Below are 15,123 nucleotides of genomic sequence, written 5' to 3'. Positions count from 1 at the left end.
CCTCTGTTAGACCCTCACTTCGCATGCCCATAGAAAGGACATTGTACAACTATGACTTCCAAGGGTCTCTACCAGGTCTGCCCTGTCTTCTTCTCCCCGTGGACTCTTCCCCTCGTGCTCTACCCTCCACAAGGGAGAAATACTTCTGTGTTTGGGGGAGGTTTTTGTTTTGTCTTGTTTTCATATTGGGGGTTATCTTCTGTGTGATTTTTCGTTGGGCGTAACCCTCCTGAATTTTTGTTCTATGTTTCTCTGGTTTTCAGAACATGAAACCCGGGATGGATGAGCCTATAGAGACAGCGAGCAGAATAAGCCTTCCTGGGGTGGGGGGGTGCACGGTGGGGGGCCAGGGGTAACGGGGAGCTGATATCGAGAAGTTCACAAAGGAAGCCAGTGTTTTGAAACTGATTGCGGTAGCACTTGTACAATACTGCTAGATGTGATTGAACTCTGGAACAATACGATATCTGTATTAGCTCCCCGTGAAATGGTTTGGGGGAGGAGAGAAATTGTCAGAAACCAGGCTTCCAAAATTGCCTTCTTGTGACAGAGCAATAGCTCAGAAGAACTCTGGTTGGTGGCAAGGTCCATGGACCAGAAAGCCTGGGTCTCATTTCCCTGAGAACCAGTGAAAAGTAGAATGCCAGAGGTGCCACCCCAGAGCTGGCATCTAGCAGTGCTCCAGAGAGCCTGGAGAGTCCAGAGTCTCTGCTAGAGAGAGCAGGATGAAGCACTGGCCATTCTGATCTGTTATCAATGAAGACAGCTGCTACCAAGTCACCTCTGACGCATAGTGCTTTAGTGATGGACGTTACAGATGTAAATCACCAGCACTGGCATCCCAAGTACGTCCCGGTGTGGACTAGACCGCCAAACTTTGGGTTACGCCCACGGGGGTTAACCATTCGCATCATGGGGCACTAACATCCACAGGACTTGCGGCCCGGTAGTGTTAGGTGCTATCGAGTCCTCGTCACTCTACGGGCCGGAGTGGACACACCCTCCTTGGGTTTCCCAGGCTGTGATGTTTATGGACAGAAACTCAGGAAGATGGCATGATGGTACTGGCAAGGAATATGAACTCTACCGCAGACTTCCAGAAGAATGAGCTGACCTGCCCTGGAAGAAGTGCAATCAGAAGGCAGCTTACAAGTGAGGACGGTGAGATTCCGTCTCATGGACTTGGGACCTGTCATCAGGAGGCACTGTCTATTACCAAGGACAGCAGGCTTGATAAGATGTAGACCAGTGGTTCTCAACCTTCCTAGTGCCGCGACCCTTTCATAGAGTTCCTCGTGTTGTGGTGACCCCCGAACCATAAAATTATGTTCGCTGTTACTTCATCACTGTCGTTTTGCTACTGTGATGAATCGGGCAACCCCTGTGAAAGTCGGTCGTTTGACCCCCAAAGGGGTCGTGACCCACAGGTTGAGAACCGCTGATGTAGACCATCAACGAGATGGACGGGTACAGGGGTGGCAATGGCTGTGCGGATGGCGCAGGCTCAGGCAGCGTTTTGTTCTGTTGTGCACAGGGCTGCCATGAGTTAGAATCAACTCAATGGCATCCAACAACAACAACAACAACAACAACAGCCTCTACAAGAGCAGCTCACCTGCCCTTTTTTTTTGGCCTTTAAGTCACATTACCCAGGAACAAATGTCTTTTCCTTGATTCCAAGAGCCGTGCTGTCCAACCCCCTGCCTCCCGGAACGGCCCTACTCACTGCAGCGGGAGATGTTACAGAACTCCCAGCGCTTGTTGGGGTCCGTGGTGAAGCACCAGGGGCGGGGCTCCCCATCAGGGTTCCGGCAATAGTTCATCTTCAGGTTCTTTCTGGGGAATCTGAATGGGGCAGAGAGGGATGGAATAGCTCTTGGGATTGGCGCTCACCAGTGAGGATCGATCTTCTCCTGGCAGCAACATTGAGCCCTGCAGCATGCCAGGCAGGTAACTGGATGGCATGGCCCTGGGCTGCCCTTTTTCAAGTGACCCAGTCAGCAGGCCAAGGACTTTTTCTAACTGTTGAAGAAGTGTGCAAAGATCACTGAACAGGCTTGGCCATCTTGAAGGACGGAAAGGCTGTCACTCAACTGCACAGAAGCAATTTCTTAAAAAAAAAAAAATCTCACTGACAAAAGACAGCCATCCAGTTCGCAGTGGCACCAGAAGGCGGACACTTTCCTAGCCTAGGAATGGTCCTCTGGTCCACTAGCTTCTCTTCGGCTGCCTTCGAGCCTGTATACACTGAGAGGGCTGCGTGGCATGACATGAGCACTGTCCCTGGATAGAGTCTGGGGTGAGCCTCCTTCAGCCCTTCTCTGGAACAACTCAGTTACACGCCAGGCCTGGGGCCTCGGAGCTGGTCCCATGTCCCTGTCTGAGACGCATGTTCTGACATGCAGCCACAGTGGCCACAGCAAGCCTCTTCTCCTACCTTCCTGGAAGAGGAATGACCCCCAGCAAGGCCCGGGGCCTTTGCCATTGTTGTCTTTGCTTCTGATTTCGTTTTCTTTCCATGCCCACTCGCGTTCGTTTCTGCTTTCCCCTTCCCTCAAGCCTCTGTGTGCAAAGATCTCTCTTTGAAAGGAAGGCCACAGCCAGGGGGGGGGGGGTTGCAGTTCCAAACCACAGGAGAAAGACAGGGATCTCTGTTCCAGTCAACAGTCTTGGAAACTTTCAGGGACAGCTCTGCACTGTCTTATAGGGTCTCTATAAGTCAGCATCGACTCGTCGGCAGTGAGCTTGTGTGTCCTACCAGCTATTTGGGATCGGAGCAGCAACGGTCCGGCAGACTGCAGTGCGATCTCCGCTCTGCGGTTCTTAGAAGCTCCCCCTGGTCCTCGCTTCACCGACCAGAGAATGAAGTGAAAGACCAGGAGCGGGCGCCGAGCGTGGGACGGGGGCATCAGAAAACCTTAGCCTAGGAACTGGCAGTGCCTTCCGGGGCAGGAGCCCACATTCCTTTTGAAGAGACTTCCTTTGCCTCACTGCGGAAGAGCACACTCATACTCCACCAAGCGTCAGGAGGCTCACAGAACCACAGGCCGCCCCTCCCCCATAGGTTAAGAAGCCAGCGCCTCACCGCTGGACAGAGGAGGGAAGAGGAGATAGCTGGGGAAACACCAGTGACGCCTCTGTTTGTCTCAACGTTTAAGAGGCACGCAGGCAACTTTCCTCTAGTTCCTAAATGTTTCCTCCCCGCTCCCACTACCATGACTCGAATTCGACCTTGCGAGTCTGGCTAGACCAGAGGAGGTACACTGGTACAGATAGGAACTGAAAATACAGGGAATCCAGGACGGATGAGCCCTATAGGACCAGTGGTGTGAGTGGCAAAACAGGGAGGGTAAAGGGAGAACGGGTAGGAAAGAGGGAACCGATTACATGGAACTGTGTGTGACCTCCTCCCTGGGGGACAGACAACCGAAAAGTGGGTGAAGGGGGACGTCGGACAGGGCAAGATATGACAAAATACCCATTTATAAACTATCAAGGGCTCATGAGGGAGGGGGGAACGGGGAGGGAGGGGAAAAATGAGGACCTAACGTCGGGGGTTTAAGTGGTGAGAAAATGTTTTGAGAAACGATGTACAAATGCGCTTTACACAATTGATGTGTGTATGGATTGGGATAACAGTTGTATGAGCCCCTAATAAAATGTTTAAAAAAAAAAAAAGATGCACGCAGGAAAGCTGCAGATCACACTCCGTGGGACTAAGATGCCGCCTCTCTAACAGGCTCTCGGGGGGATGTGGATGCTGCTGGGCCCCGGGGCATGTTTTGAGTAGTGGAAAGGGACACTCTAGAGTTGTTTCAGTCGGAGGGTGCACACCCTGATGTCCAAAAATGTCTCAAGTGTACTTACTTCTAAGTCCTGCTGGAATATGGGCAGGATTACGGTGTCCGAGAGAACTATCCACCACAAGCTCACGGCCATGAGTCGATGTCAGCTCACACCAACACCATAGGACAGGGTGGAACTGCCTCTGGGAGTTTCCAAGACCGTAACTCTTCACGGGAGTAAAAAGCCTCCTGAGAGCGGTTTGTGGTTTTGAACTGCTGGCCTTGTGGTTTGCAGCCTAATATCATCAATGTCTCATTCCCCAGGCCCCACCCCTCGCTGAGAGACTTACTTGGAGGGAATGTACCCATGAGCATGCGGGCTCTGCGAGTCCCAGGCCTGGCAGTCAAGTCCGGACATGGTCCTGGAAATTTTGCCCTGGTAATTTTCTCCACTACAATGCATGCATTCCTCTGGACAGGGAGGGGAAGAAGGGAAGAGAGGGAGAAAGAAACAGACATGGATGAAGCAAAAAGATGGTAACATGGCTAGATCCCACCAGAAATGGTCCAAAAACCATGGCCACTTGTGCTTGTGTAGTTTCCACCCGCCACGACTCATGCTGACAGTGCAGACTCTGAACTCCCTAGAACTACCCAGAATGTCCTTCTCGTTTCCAAGTAGACTCAGAACTCACTGCCAGAGTCCATCCTGACCCATGGTGACCCTAGAGGACAGGGGAGAACTGTTCCTGTGGGTTTCTGAGACGGTAACGCTTTCAGGAAGTAGAAAGCCTCATCTTTCTGCCTAGGAGCGGCTGGTAGTTTTGAACCGCCCAACCTTGGAGTTGGCAGCCCAACTCGGAAGCCCCGTATTTCTGTCAATCTCCCGTCAACTGTTAACAGTTGTCGCTGCATTCAGAAATTCTATGATACTGGGTCTTCAAACTCGGAGCCCCGGGCCTTGGGGGTGGGATGTGTGCACAAGAATTCTCTAAAGTCTGGGGCTCTCGCTAACTGTCGTGTGGTTTTGTTTCAGTGACGGTCTTAGAAATGGGCTATGGAGTGATTCTCGTCACGTGGTTGACTGCCAGCTACGCTGGCACTGTCCTCAGCTGTCAAGGCTGGCGTGTTTGTGTAGCTCGAGGACCTCATTAGAGAACAATATTCCCTGAAAGCGGCAGGACTCCCCTTGGTTATATTGTTGGGACTCCTGGCTGGCTGGTTTTCGTTTCCTTGAGTTATGGAAAAATACAAACATTGGTTCCTAACATCACACTTGGATGGAACTAACATGGGGTGGTGTGTTATTTTCATTGTAGTGGGATCATCAGGAAAAGCACAGGCAGAGTTGATTCAGAAATACATGTATGAAGTAAGGGCTAAATGGCCTACAGGTGAGAATCGACCATGGTTCAAATAGATAAAGCGATGGGGATGTTGCTACCAGAACCACCCCTGCTCTGCAAGCAGAAACAGTGAACTCATCGCCAGCCTTTCACTTATCCCACTTGCAGCTGAAAATGTAACCCTAAGTGTAAAATGAAGAAAGTCTGTTCCATATAAAACATAATTTTTCAGCATTGAACACTAAGGTGCACTCTTCAATTGATTGGCCTATTAAAATAACGGGTCACTGATTTAAGAACTGGTTCATAGCTTAGTTGCAGTAAAGCAACCAAATCTACCATGTAAATTCATGCTGTTTGCTTGGGTTGTTTAATAAGGCTCTGGTGGCCCCATCAGGTCACTACTCCTTGGGAGAAAGAAGAGATGGTTTGCTCCCTGTAAGAGTTGTGGCCTCGGAAACCCTATGTAGGGGTCACTATCAGACTCAACTCGATGGCACTAGGATTTGAATTTTAATGAGTCTCTGGTTTGACTGTAATTATTTCATTGTAAAAGGAGGGTGGTGGTGTTGGGTAAGCATTCAACTGTTCATGTCAAGCTCAGCAGTTCAAACCCACCAGCAGCTCCTAAAGAGAAACATGAGACTATCTGCTCCCATGAAAGGTTTATAGCCTCGGGAAACCCCATATAGGGTCGTTATGAGTTGGCAGTGGTTTGATGGCAGTGGGTTATTGAATTCCAAATTTCGTTTTTGGTTTAAGATTGCATCCAGGTTATAAAGATAAGATGTTGGTCTCTAACGTTCCCATCGAATTTTGTTTGTACATCTTGGAGTAACATCTTCATAGAAATAACTTAAGCCAAACACTAGAAATGGACAGGTCTGTAAGGGAAATGTGGCTGCAGCAATGGGCTGAAGCCTAGGAACAATTGTGTGGATGGTGCAGGACCGGGCGCTGCTTTGTTGTGTTGTGAGTGGGGCGTGGGAGGCTATGGGAGAGACAGGACCAACTCAAACAACAACAGTAGAGGGAGCAACACGCTGAGGAGGCACGGACTCCTTAGAATATCCAAGCATTTGAGGGCAAAGGGCCAAAGTTCAGAAGGGTTAGGGAAGGAAGAATGGCAACCGGAAGCAAAGGGAGGAAGTGGGCTACGTGATGTTTCGTTGTGGGGATTGCAGTCAATGGGAGGAAAGAAAATGTGCTTGAAATTTTGAATGGGATGCTGGTTTCCTCTGTAAATGGTCACCCGATTCACAATTAAATAAATACAAACAGTAAGAACTTAAGGCAATCTAGCAAGGGCAGGGTGTTCAAGACACGGCTTTTGTTTTCTTCCCAAGAGCCAAACTACACTGCCATCTTGTCCATCCGGACCCATAACGAACCTGGATAGGGTTGGTGGATTTGAACTGCTGAACTTGCTGTTAGCAGTCAATGCTCACCCAGCAATGGAACATCCAATTACTCAACTTTGACAAAGGCTACACTCCTGGGTTCGAAGTGAACTCTGTGCAGCTGCAGGGCAGCTGTGGGCACCTGTCCTCCTGACCTTCGCACTCAGGGATGTCACAGTATTGGAATCTGAGCACTGGGTTGGTGGTGTAGCACCAGGGCCCCTCCACGTCGTTGTCTGGGTTCCGGCAGTAGTTCTCCTCCAGGCCCTCGGAAGGGTATTTTCCCGGGGTGTAGCTGTGGGGGGGAGGGGGGGAGCACATTGAAGGCTGTGTTTGGAAGAGCAGGCCTGTTATTAGCACGTCAGGGTGCATTGCTCGCCGATGGCGAGGCCCGGGCGTTGTTCTAAGCGCAGCAGGGGAACACAGGGACAGGAGAAGTCTTACTTGGGTATGTGAGGGGTGGTATCGCTCCACTTCTGGCAGGTCACCCCAGATCTGGTCTTGGCCATGGTGCCCCTGTAGTTCCTTCCGTTGCCAGTCTTGCATTCTGAAAGATAGACTGGGAAGACGCCCCTGGTGAACCCGGGGTCGGCCAGGAGACTGAGCAGGCCTCGCTGCCCCGGGGCCTGCCGAGGAGAAATGCAACCTCGACTGCAGAAGGGAAAACACCCCCCAACCCAGCACCCTCACTCCCGCCTGTTTCTGAAAAACCTGCCTTTCCCTCCCAGGGCAGGCCCTACGGGAGGACAAAGCTCCCAAGGGTCGAAGAGTTAACATAGGGGAGACTGGGGGTGGGGAATCACAGGGAGGCCCGGCATCCGCCACTTGGGTCTGCTCAATAACCTTCACCCTACTGTGGTTGCACAGTGGGAAGCTAAATAAATAAGCAAAGGCCTGCCTTTCCTCTCTTAAAGAAAAAGAAAAAGACAGTCCCTGCTCGCGCTCCAAACCGTGCCAGCGTTCAAGTACATTTTCCATGAAGCTCTCGGGATGCTCAAGGCAAACCTGGCCCATCTTGCCTGAGGCCCCCTCTCTAACCGCATTTTCAAATGGACCGATCGATGACTTGGGGAAAGGACTTGCGATTCAAGATAAAAGGACTGCCACCAAGGCACTTCCGACATTCGGTGGCGACCCCATCGGGGTCCGAATAGGACTGTGCTCCGGGGTCCGAATAGGACTGTGCTCCGTAGGCTGTTCAGCAGCCGGCGTTGTGGGCCGTGGATTTCCAGGCTTTCCGCCCGAGGTGCCTCTGGGTGGAAGCAGCCCTCCAATCATTCAGTCCACAGCCGATCCAGTGAACTGCCCCCGCCCCCTACGTAGCCCACTGTGACAGACCTGAAGTGAGTCAGTGCTCCCTTCCTCCGCGCGGAGGAAAAGGACGGCAAACACGTCTTTCTTCTGATACCTTGTGACAGTAGACAACGTTCATCTACCACAACGGGCAAACTCCAGGGACTTGGGCAATGGAAAGCCCAGGAGCCCAGGAAGATGCCCCAGAAGGAAAGGGCAATGATACTGAGACGGCAAGAGGAGCTGCAGCTGGCCAGGGCAGGGCAGGGGTCCTGGCAAAGCGAGCGGTGTGATCAGCCAGGGAGTCGAAGCTTTGAGAGAGGGTGGTCTGGCAGCTAGAGGTGGCTGGGCAGAACAGGGGCCATGGAGCGAGACTAGATGATGCAAATACTAATTACCAAAAGCATTTGGTGAGCATTCAGATTTTATTCCAAGTGTACTCCGAAGAATTTTATTTTTATTTTTTATCATTTTATCGGGGGCTCATACAACTCTTATCACAATCCAATTGTGTAAAGCACATTTGTACATTCATTGTCCTCATCATTCTCAAAACATTTGCTCTCCACCTAAGCCCCTGGCACCGGCTCCTCATTTTCCCTTTCCATCCCCCTCCCCCCTCCCTCATGAGCCCTTGATAATTTATAAATTATTATTTTGTCATATCTTACACTGTCCGACATCTCCCTTCACGCACTTCTCTGTTGTCCATCCCCCAGGGAGGAGGTTATATCGGTTCCCCCTTTCCAAACCACCGTCCCTCCACCCTCCCAGTATCGCCACTCTTACCACTGGCGCTGAAAGGATCATCCCCCCTGGATTCCCTGTGTTTCCAGTTCCTATCTGTGCCAGTGTACATCCTCTGGTCTAGCCAGATTTGTACAGTAGAACTGAGATCATGGTAGTGGAGGGGGGGCAGGGAGGAAGCATTTAGGAACTAGGGGAAAGTTGTATGTTTCATCGTTGCTACACTGCACCCTGACTGGCTCATCTCCTCCCCACAACCCTTCTGTAAGGGGATGTCCAGTGGCCTACAGAAGGGCTTTGGGTCCCCACTCCACCCTCCTCCCCTCATTCACTATGGTAAGATTTTTTGTTCTATTGATGCCTGATACCTGATCCCTTCGATACCTTGTGATCACACAGGCTGGTGTGCTTCTTCCATGTGGACTTTGTTGCTTCTGAGCTAGCTGGCCGCGTTGTATCTCTAAGTAGCCATGGTGGCCACTCAGGCACAGGGTGGGTGATGATGGCAGTGGCCATAGGGGGCAGCAGGGACCTGGAGGTTAGTGCCACCAGGATCTGACATAGAGGGCTCCTCAGGAAAACCTAGCCTGCGACACTGGTACCCGGTCGATATTGCCCCAGTACAGTGACTGAACTGTGGACTTCTGACCCCTCTGTTTGTCTGTCCCAGTCCCCGTTTATATAACCTTCCATCCTCCCCTTCACCTTAGACACCAACAGCTACAAACTAGTGCGGATGCCTGCCCCGGTTCCTTGTGGTGAATGATTAACAAATGTCATGTTCAAGTGCCTGTGTTCGCTAAGGAGAAGACTGCAATATGTGCAAGGGGACTTCTGGAAGTTCTTGGGAAAGTCACATTATCTTTTCATCCCGCTTTCCCATGAACGTTTGGAAAGCCCCTGGAAGTCACTAATCTGGAGGAGAATCAGTCACCTTAGCTATCACAGCCTTCGATCACAATTTCCAAAACCGGTTCATCTCAGTCTGTTCTGCGATCCCGAGTTGCAGGGGTAAGGCCAGAAGGATAGTAGAAGGGACATCATGGGTGACTCAATTGACAAGATGCCCAGAAGCAGTCTCCACCCAAAGAGATATGTTTGAGAATCAGAAGTTGGGCTTTCGCAGTGAAACTGGAGAGGAGGCTGCAGCTCATTGTCGAGGCGATATGATAAACGCCTCTGTGGGAGAGTCTAAAAGTTTTGCTACACACCCCATAGAACGCTTGATTCAACGAAAGATCCAAATGGGAGGTGATTGTTGTTCTGCGTCTCCTTCATCTGGATCTCCGCACTTCTGAAGGCCATGTCTTCATTTCACTAACCCTGCCCTGCCCTGCTGGTGTAGTGGTTACACATTGAGCTGCTAGCCACCAGGGTCTGCAGTTCAAAACCACCAGCCAGCTCCAAGGTAGAAAGATGGGCTTTCTACTCCCATAGAGAGTTAGAGCCTCAGAAACTCATAGGGACAGCTCTACCCGGTCCTGTAGGGTCACCATGAGTCAGCTTCAACTCGAAGACAGTGAAATTGGTGGTTTGGTTAGGGTTCGTTTTGTTCTAACCCTTCCCTGAAGAATTCTACCCCTTGGGACTCAAGTCGTGTTCCTTTTAAAGATTCTTTGAGTTCTGGGATGCATAAACCCGAAGGATAAAGATCAGGGTTGTAGGATGGACGGGGAAAGGTCTCCCAATAAACTCCTCCTAGGGCAGTCCTTGCTGCCCACAGAGAATGAGCAGGTCTATCATAGGGGTGGGGGAGAATTCCTCAGCACAATTTCCCTAGCCTTTTTGCACCAATGAAGTTTTTCATTTTTAAAAAGCATCTTCGTAATAAATCTCTATGGTCATAAAAAAAAAGAAAAGACATTGGCTAACCTCTCTGCTGTTAGCCTCAACCAGCCCACCCAGCCCCTCCTTTGAAGCTTATTTTGGTTGGATCTTTCTTTTCTTTCTGTTTCTGGAACGCACTAAGACAAGTGTTGTTTTCAGTTTGTTTGTGTGTTTTGCTTTGATCTCCTTTAACACCCTCACTGTAAAATACTTGGAGTGCTAAGTTGTTATTATAAATGCTTTTAACACCTAGCAAACAGTGCCATACATTAAAAGGTGTCACAAATTCATTTAAGTCTTCGTAATCGCTGCATGGTGGCTTTTGTTTGTATCTAAGAGATCTAGGACGCCAAAGAAATCCAGGTCACTTACCCTAAATGATGCGACCATGTCCCCAGCATCTGAGAGGAGTCTCACTGCCCTAGAGTCGATACCTACTCATCATGCCCCTAGAGGACAGGGCAGACCTGCCTCCCGTAGGTTTCCGAGACAGTAACTCTTCCTGGCATTGGAAAGCCCTGTCTTTCTCCCATGAACCGGCTGGTGGTTTCAAACTGTCCAATGTGTAACCACTGTGCCACCAGGGCTCCTGAGAGGAGGCTAGGGAGGAAGAAACGGCGCCTTGCCTATTTCAGAGCCAGCAGGGAACAAAGACCATCACCCTAAATTGAAAATTAAAGATGAAAATGAAGAAGTCGCTTTATCCAAATGTGCCTGTGGCGAACAGCCACCATCCCCCCGCAGAAGTAGAGGCTCAAGCCATATGGCCTCCCACCTCCCCACTGAAAGAATAAAATCAAACTTGGAATGTTTCCTTTTCAGGGTCCTAAAGGTAGAAGTCAGTCAAACAAGAAAATGTGAAACCCAAGATACGAAGTGAGAGGAAAATTGGTGGAGCTGGATAGTAGCCACACCCTGCACTCACTAAGAACTGGGTGTCACCATTCCAAAGCGACTTTGCTTTCCAGTGTCATAAATTAAAGAGATAAAGATGAAGCGGGAGTCGGACAGGGAAGAGGAGTGGCCAAGGAATAAGAGGAGGAGGAGGAAGAGAGGAGGAGGAGGAGGAAGAGAGGAGGAGGAGGAAGAGGAAGTAGAAGAGGAAGAAGAAGAGGAGAAGGAAGAGGAGGAGGAGGAGAAAACATGAAACGCACCTTTCTTTTCAAATAAAACGACGTCTCTCCTCCTGAGGACGGTGGAAGACTTGCTGTTTTCAGCCATTATCACGCATTGTTGCTCCTTCCTGTGGAACTGGAATGACCTGGAGGGGTGGAAAGTCAGCGCACAGGCCACATGTAGGCCAACCTTGCTCATCAGCCTGACTTGCTAACAACGCCCACAAAGACTGTCTCTTGAAGGGCAGGGAGACTCAGGGTCATGACCTTGCACGTTACTTTGACAGAGCAACCAAAGAGCCTCCTAACCTCATCAACCAGGAAGCGGCTGCTGTGTTCACCCACCTTCTCCCTTTCTGTCCCTTTCACCCACATTCTCTTTCTGTCCCAACTCTTTTCCTCTTTCCTCGCTCCGCTTTGAAATTGCATGAAGAGCCAGACTGGTTTTATGTTGAAAAGAAGTAACTGATTACTGGCAATGACCGTCCCTAAGATGGTCTGCGTGGCTCGGGGAGCCTGTGTCTACATTCTCTCCAGCCCCAGTCCGCTGCTTTTCCCATCAGCACCATCTGCCGAGGGTGCTCCGTCTGGCTGTCAAAGCCATCCACAGTCTGCTGTCCCAGCTGCTCTTCCACCAGGACACTCACTGTGTGAGCTTTCCCGTGTTAGTCAGTCTGGCCATCCCATGCCGTTGCCTAACCGAGATGTAGCCCACTCTTCAAAGTGTGGATGACTTTATGCCAGCTTGATTTTGGATAGAAGCGGAGGGCTGGAGTACACCCGTCAGTCAGCGCACAGTCTGATGATGCCTCCTGGGGGGTGGCCTTCTTATAAGGGTGAAACAGGGGACTTCCCTCTCTTTCTCTGCCACTTCTCCTCTCTGCTTGCTGGGTCTCTGCCTGCCTCCAGGGGTGGCCTCATGTGGGCCACCCGACCCTGGGAGCTGTCGACACCCTACCAGACTGCAGATCCACTTCAGATCCACTCTGCACCCACTGGCCTGTGATCTTCCTGCATCAGTTACACCTTTCTGCATCATTGCCCCGCAGGGATGGGAGTCTCAAGAGGGCCTGGCTAGTATAGGACTTCCGGACTTGAATTGGACTGGATTGGGATGCCTTCTTGATATAAGATTTTTTATATGAATTTTTTCCTTCTACATAAATGAATGTCACTGGTTTGTTTCTCTAGACAACCCAGCCTAACACATCTAAATCAATCCCTAACTCCTCCAGGAAATCTCTAGTGATGCAAACCCCTAGGGTGGCTCTTTCCTCTGAAACTTTATAGATTGTGGATTATGACACTTTCATGAGCCAAATACAGGCCAATACATCCTATTAGCTGCCATATATAACTTTTACATTAATACCATTTTTTTAGTATACCATATACACACACACAAGGCAGACACTGAATCATATATCTATCTGTACTTCTTTTGCTCCTTGGGACCTAGGTCACTTCCATTCACATGATCCTCATTCCAATAGATATTGATGGTAATGTTAAAAAATAGAGCTTAGAACAACAGCTACTAATGTTTATGGCATGTATAAAAATAAGTAACTTTGGTTTCAAGTATTTCCTGAAATGGATGCAAATAAACCTCAATAAGGAACTGCTAGTCTATGCTCCCAGAATCAGGGAGCAAATAGGGATTTCAAATTCTGATTTCACAAAATTTCCTCTTTCCTCCTAAATCCCATTTTTGTTCATAAATCCTTGAGTAAGTGTCTCAGACAGCAAGATTTCAGTGGGGTTGCATGCCGACGGGAATACCTGCAGACAAATTCGAGTTCCTCCTCACATGTCTTTGCACACTCATCCACACTTCCTGCTCTGAGCTGCTTCTTTGTGCCACTGAACAGAGAAGCCCCCTCAGTATTTACATAGCCATCCAGGGGGTCTCCTTGACCTAAAAAAGGAGAATGAAAGTGAGACCACTGACCAAACTAACCAACGCCTTTGCTTGATTACCATGATGCTGTAACCTATTAGCCTTGTATCTGTGAAAGAACATGTGATGTTTTTCTGAAAGTAGAATGAGTATCCATGAATAAAAACACTTAGTTCGGGGAATTCCCAGTACTAGATTGTGTGACAGTAACAGGTAAACTAGATCAATAAATTAGAACGACCTAACATCTTCGTTACTAGATTAATGGACATGAAACTAAAAATAAGAATAAGTTCGGTTCTTTGTTGCTACTGCTTGCCATGTTAGAACATTATCTGTTCTCCAGTGAGACAAGGGGTCAAGTGGCAATGCTGTGACCAAGTTTAGTGTTGACTTTGTCGATACCTGGGCATAAGTGGGATTTGGAGGCCATTGTTCGATTTCCAGCAGTGTGCTCCTTGATTGTGACACTCTTATTTTAACAATGAGCATAGTTAAACATTTGAGGTGCAAACATTTTTGCAAAAGTATTGCGTTGTTAAAAATAAATAGGAATTGAACTGAACTGTGGAGTCCCTAGTTGGGACACATAGTTAATGCGCTTGGCTACCACCCAAGGCCAGCCACAGACATCTCAGAAGAAAATCCTAGTATCTCCGACAGAGACATCAGCCACTGAAAGCCCTGTGGGCGAGGTTCGACTTCGACACACAGCAAGGTGCCACACATAAGTCCCAGTTGACTCAATGGCAACGGGTGGAACTCAAGTGTGGCTCATTTGGGGCAGACACTCACTTTCTTAAAACTTTGTTTTGCGAGTTTCGTGAAGGTTTGCACTGCAGATCATCAGTTTTTCCTTCAACAATTCATGCACATTTTGCTTCAACTCATCCATTGCAACCCTCTCAGTGAACTATCCCTTAATCAACTCTCTCCCTGTGCTTCCTGATCTGCTCTGACTTCTTTCCTAATCCTCTGAACTTTGTCTTGGATAAATACTGACCTTTTGATCTCAAACGGTTGATTATTTTACAGCGGGGGTGGATCCGGTTCCAGACCTGAAGCATGAGTCAGAACCAGAGTCTTAGCGGTCCCACCTTCTTCGTTCTGACCAATAAGCTGGTCTCATTTATGATCTGAGTTCTGTTCCACATTTTCCTTCCACTCTATCTGGGAATTTCCAATGTGAACCTTCTCAGAGCAGTGGGTAGTCGTAGCTGGGCACCATCTAGCTCTTCTGGTTTTAGGATGATGGAGACTGAAGTTGTGTAGGCCATTCGTCCATCTCCAGAGAACCCAACCTCAGATACCACTGGACTCACTGTTTCCTTGTGTCTTTCTATTTTCATCACTCGTCTGTCCTCCACATGAGGAGAGACCAATAGTTGCACCTTGGATGCTGCTCTCAAGCTTTTGAGACCCTAATCGTTACTCCCTACAGTGAGATATCAGACATTGTCTTTGTGAACCAGGTTATGCCAATGGATCTTGGTATCCCCTGAAACTGTGATCCTGGCCCCCTTGGTTGGGCGTAACTTCCTGGAGGGTAAGAGTCTCATAAACACAACAAAGTCCATTTTTTTGTTTGTTTATTTGGCATTTATTTATTTATTTTTAAATCATTTTCTTGGGGGCTCAAACAATTCTTATCACAATCCATACATACATTCATTGTATCAAGCACATTTGCACGTTTGTTGCCATCATCAT

At 49.1% G+C, this 15,123-nt stretch overlaps 1 protein-coding gene across 1 annotated transcript in view; it reads right to left on the bottom strand.

Annotated features, from left to right (window-relative positions):
• PLG (plasminogen) overlaps positions 1-15,123 on the bottom strand; it is a 51,520-nt gene that overhangs the window by 29,918 nt on the left and 6,479 nt on the right. The window contains exons 2-7 of the mRNA XM_013004482.2: positions 13,296-13,431; positions 11,553-11,659; positions 6,976-7,090; positions 6,687-6,826; positions 4,136-4,256; positions 1,727-1,845 (exon numbers count right to left, since the gene is read on the bottom strand). Of these exons, the coding sequence (XP_012859936.1) occupies positions 1,727-1,845; positions 4,136-4,256; positions 6,687-6,826; positions 6,976-7,090; positions 11,553-11,659; positions 13,296-13,431 (738 nt within the window). The remainder of the gene's footprint in view (positions 1-1,726; positions 1,846-4,135; positions 4,257-6,686; positions 6,827-6,975; positions 7,091-11,552; positions 11,660-13,295; positions 13,432-15,123) is intronic.

This window comes from Echinops telfairi, unplaced genomic scaffold, assembly GCF_000313985.2.
Source record: "Echinops telfairi isolate 266 unplaced genomic scaffold, ASM31398v2 ScPeMD7_3533;HRSCAF=4204_0, whole genome shotgun sequence".
NCBI lineage: Eukaryota > Metazoa > Chordata > Mammalia > Afrosoricida > Tenrecidae > Echinops > Echinops telfairi.
The sequence above is the reverse complement of the archived record's forward strand: the minus strand, read 5'-3'. Positions and strand labels throughout refer to the sequence as shown.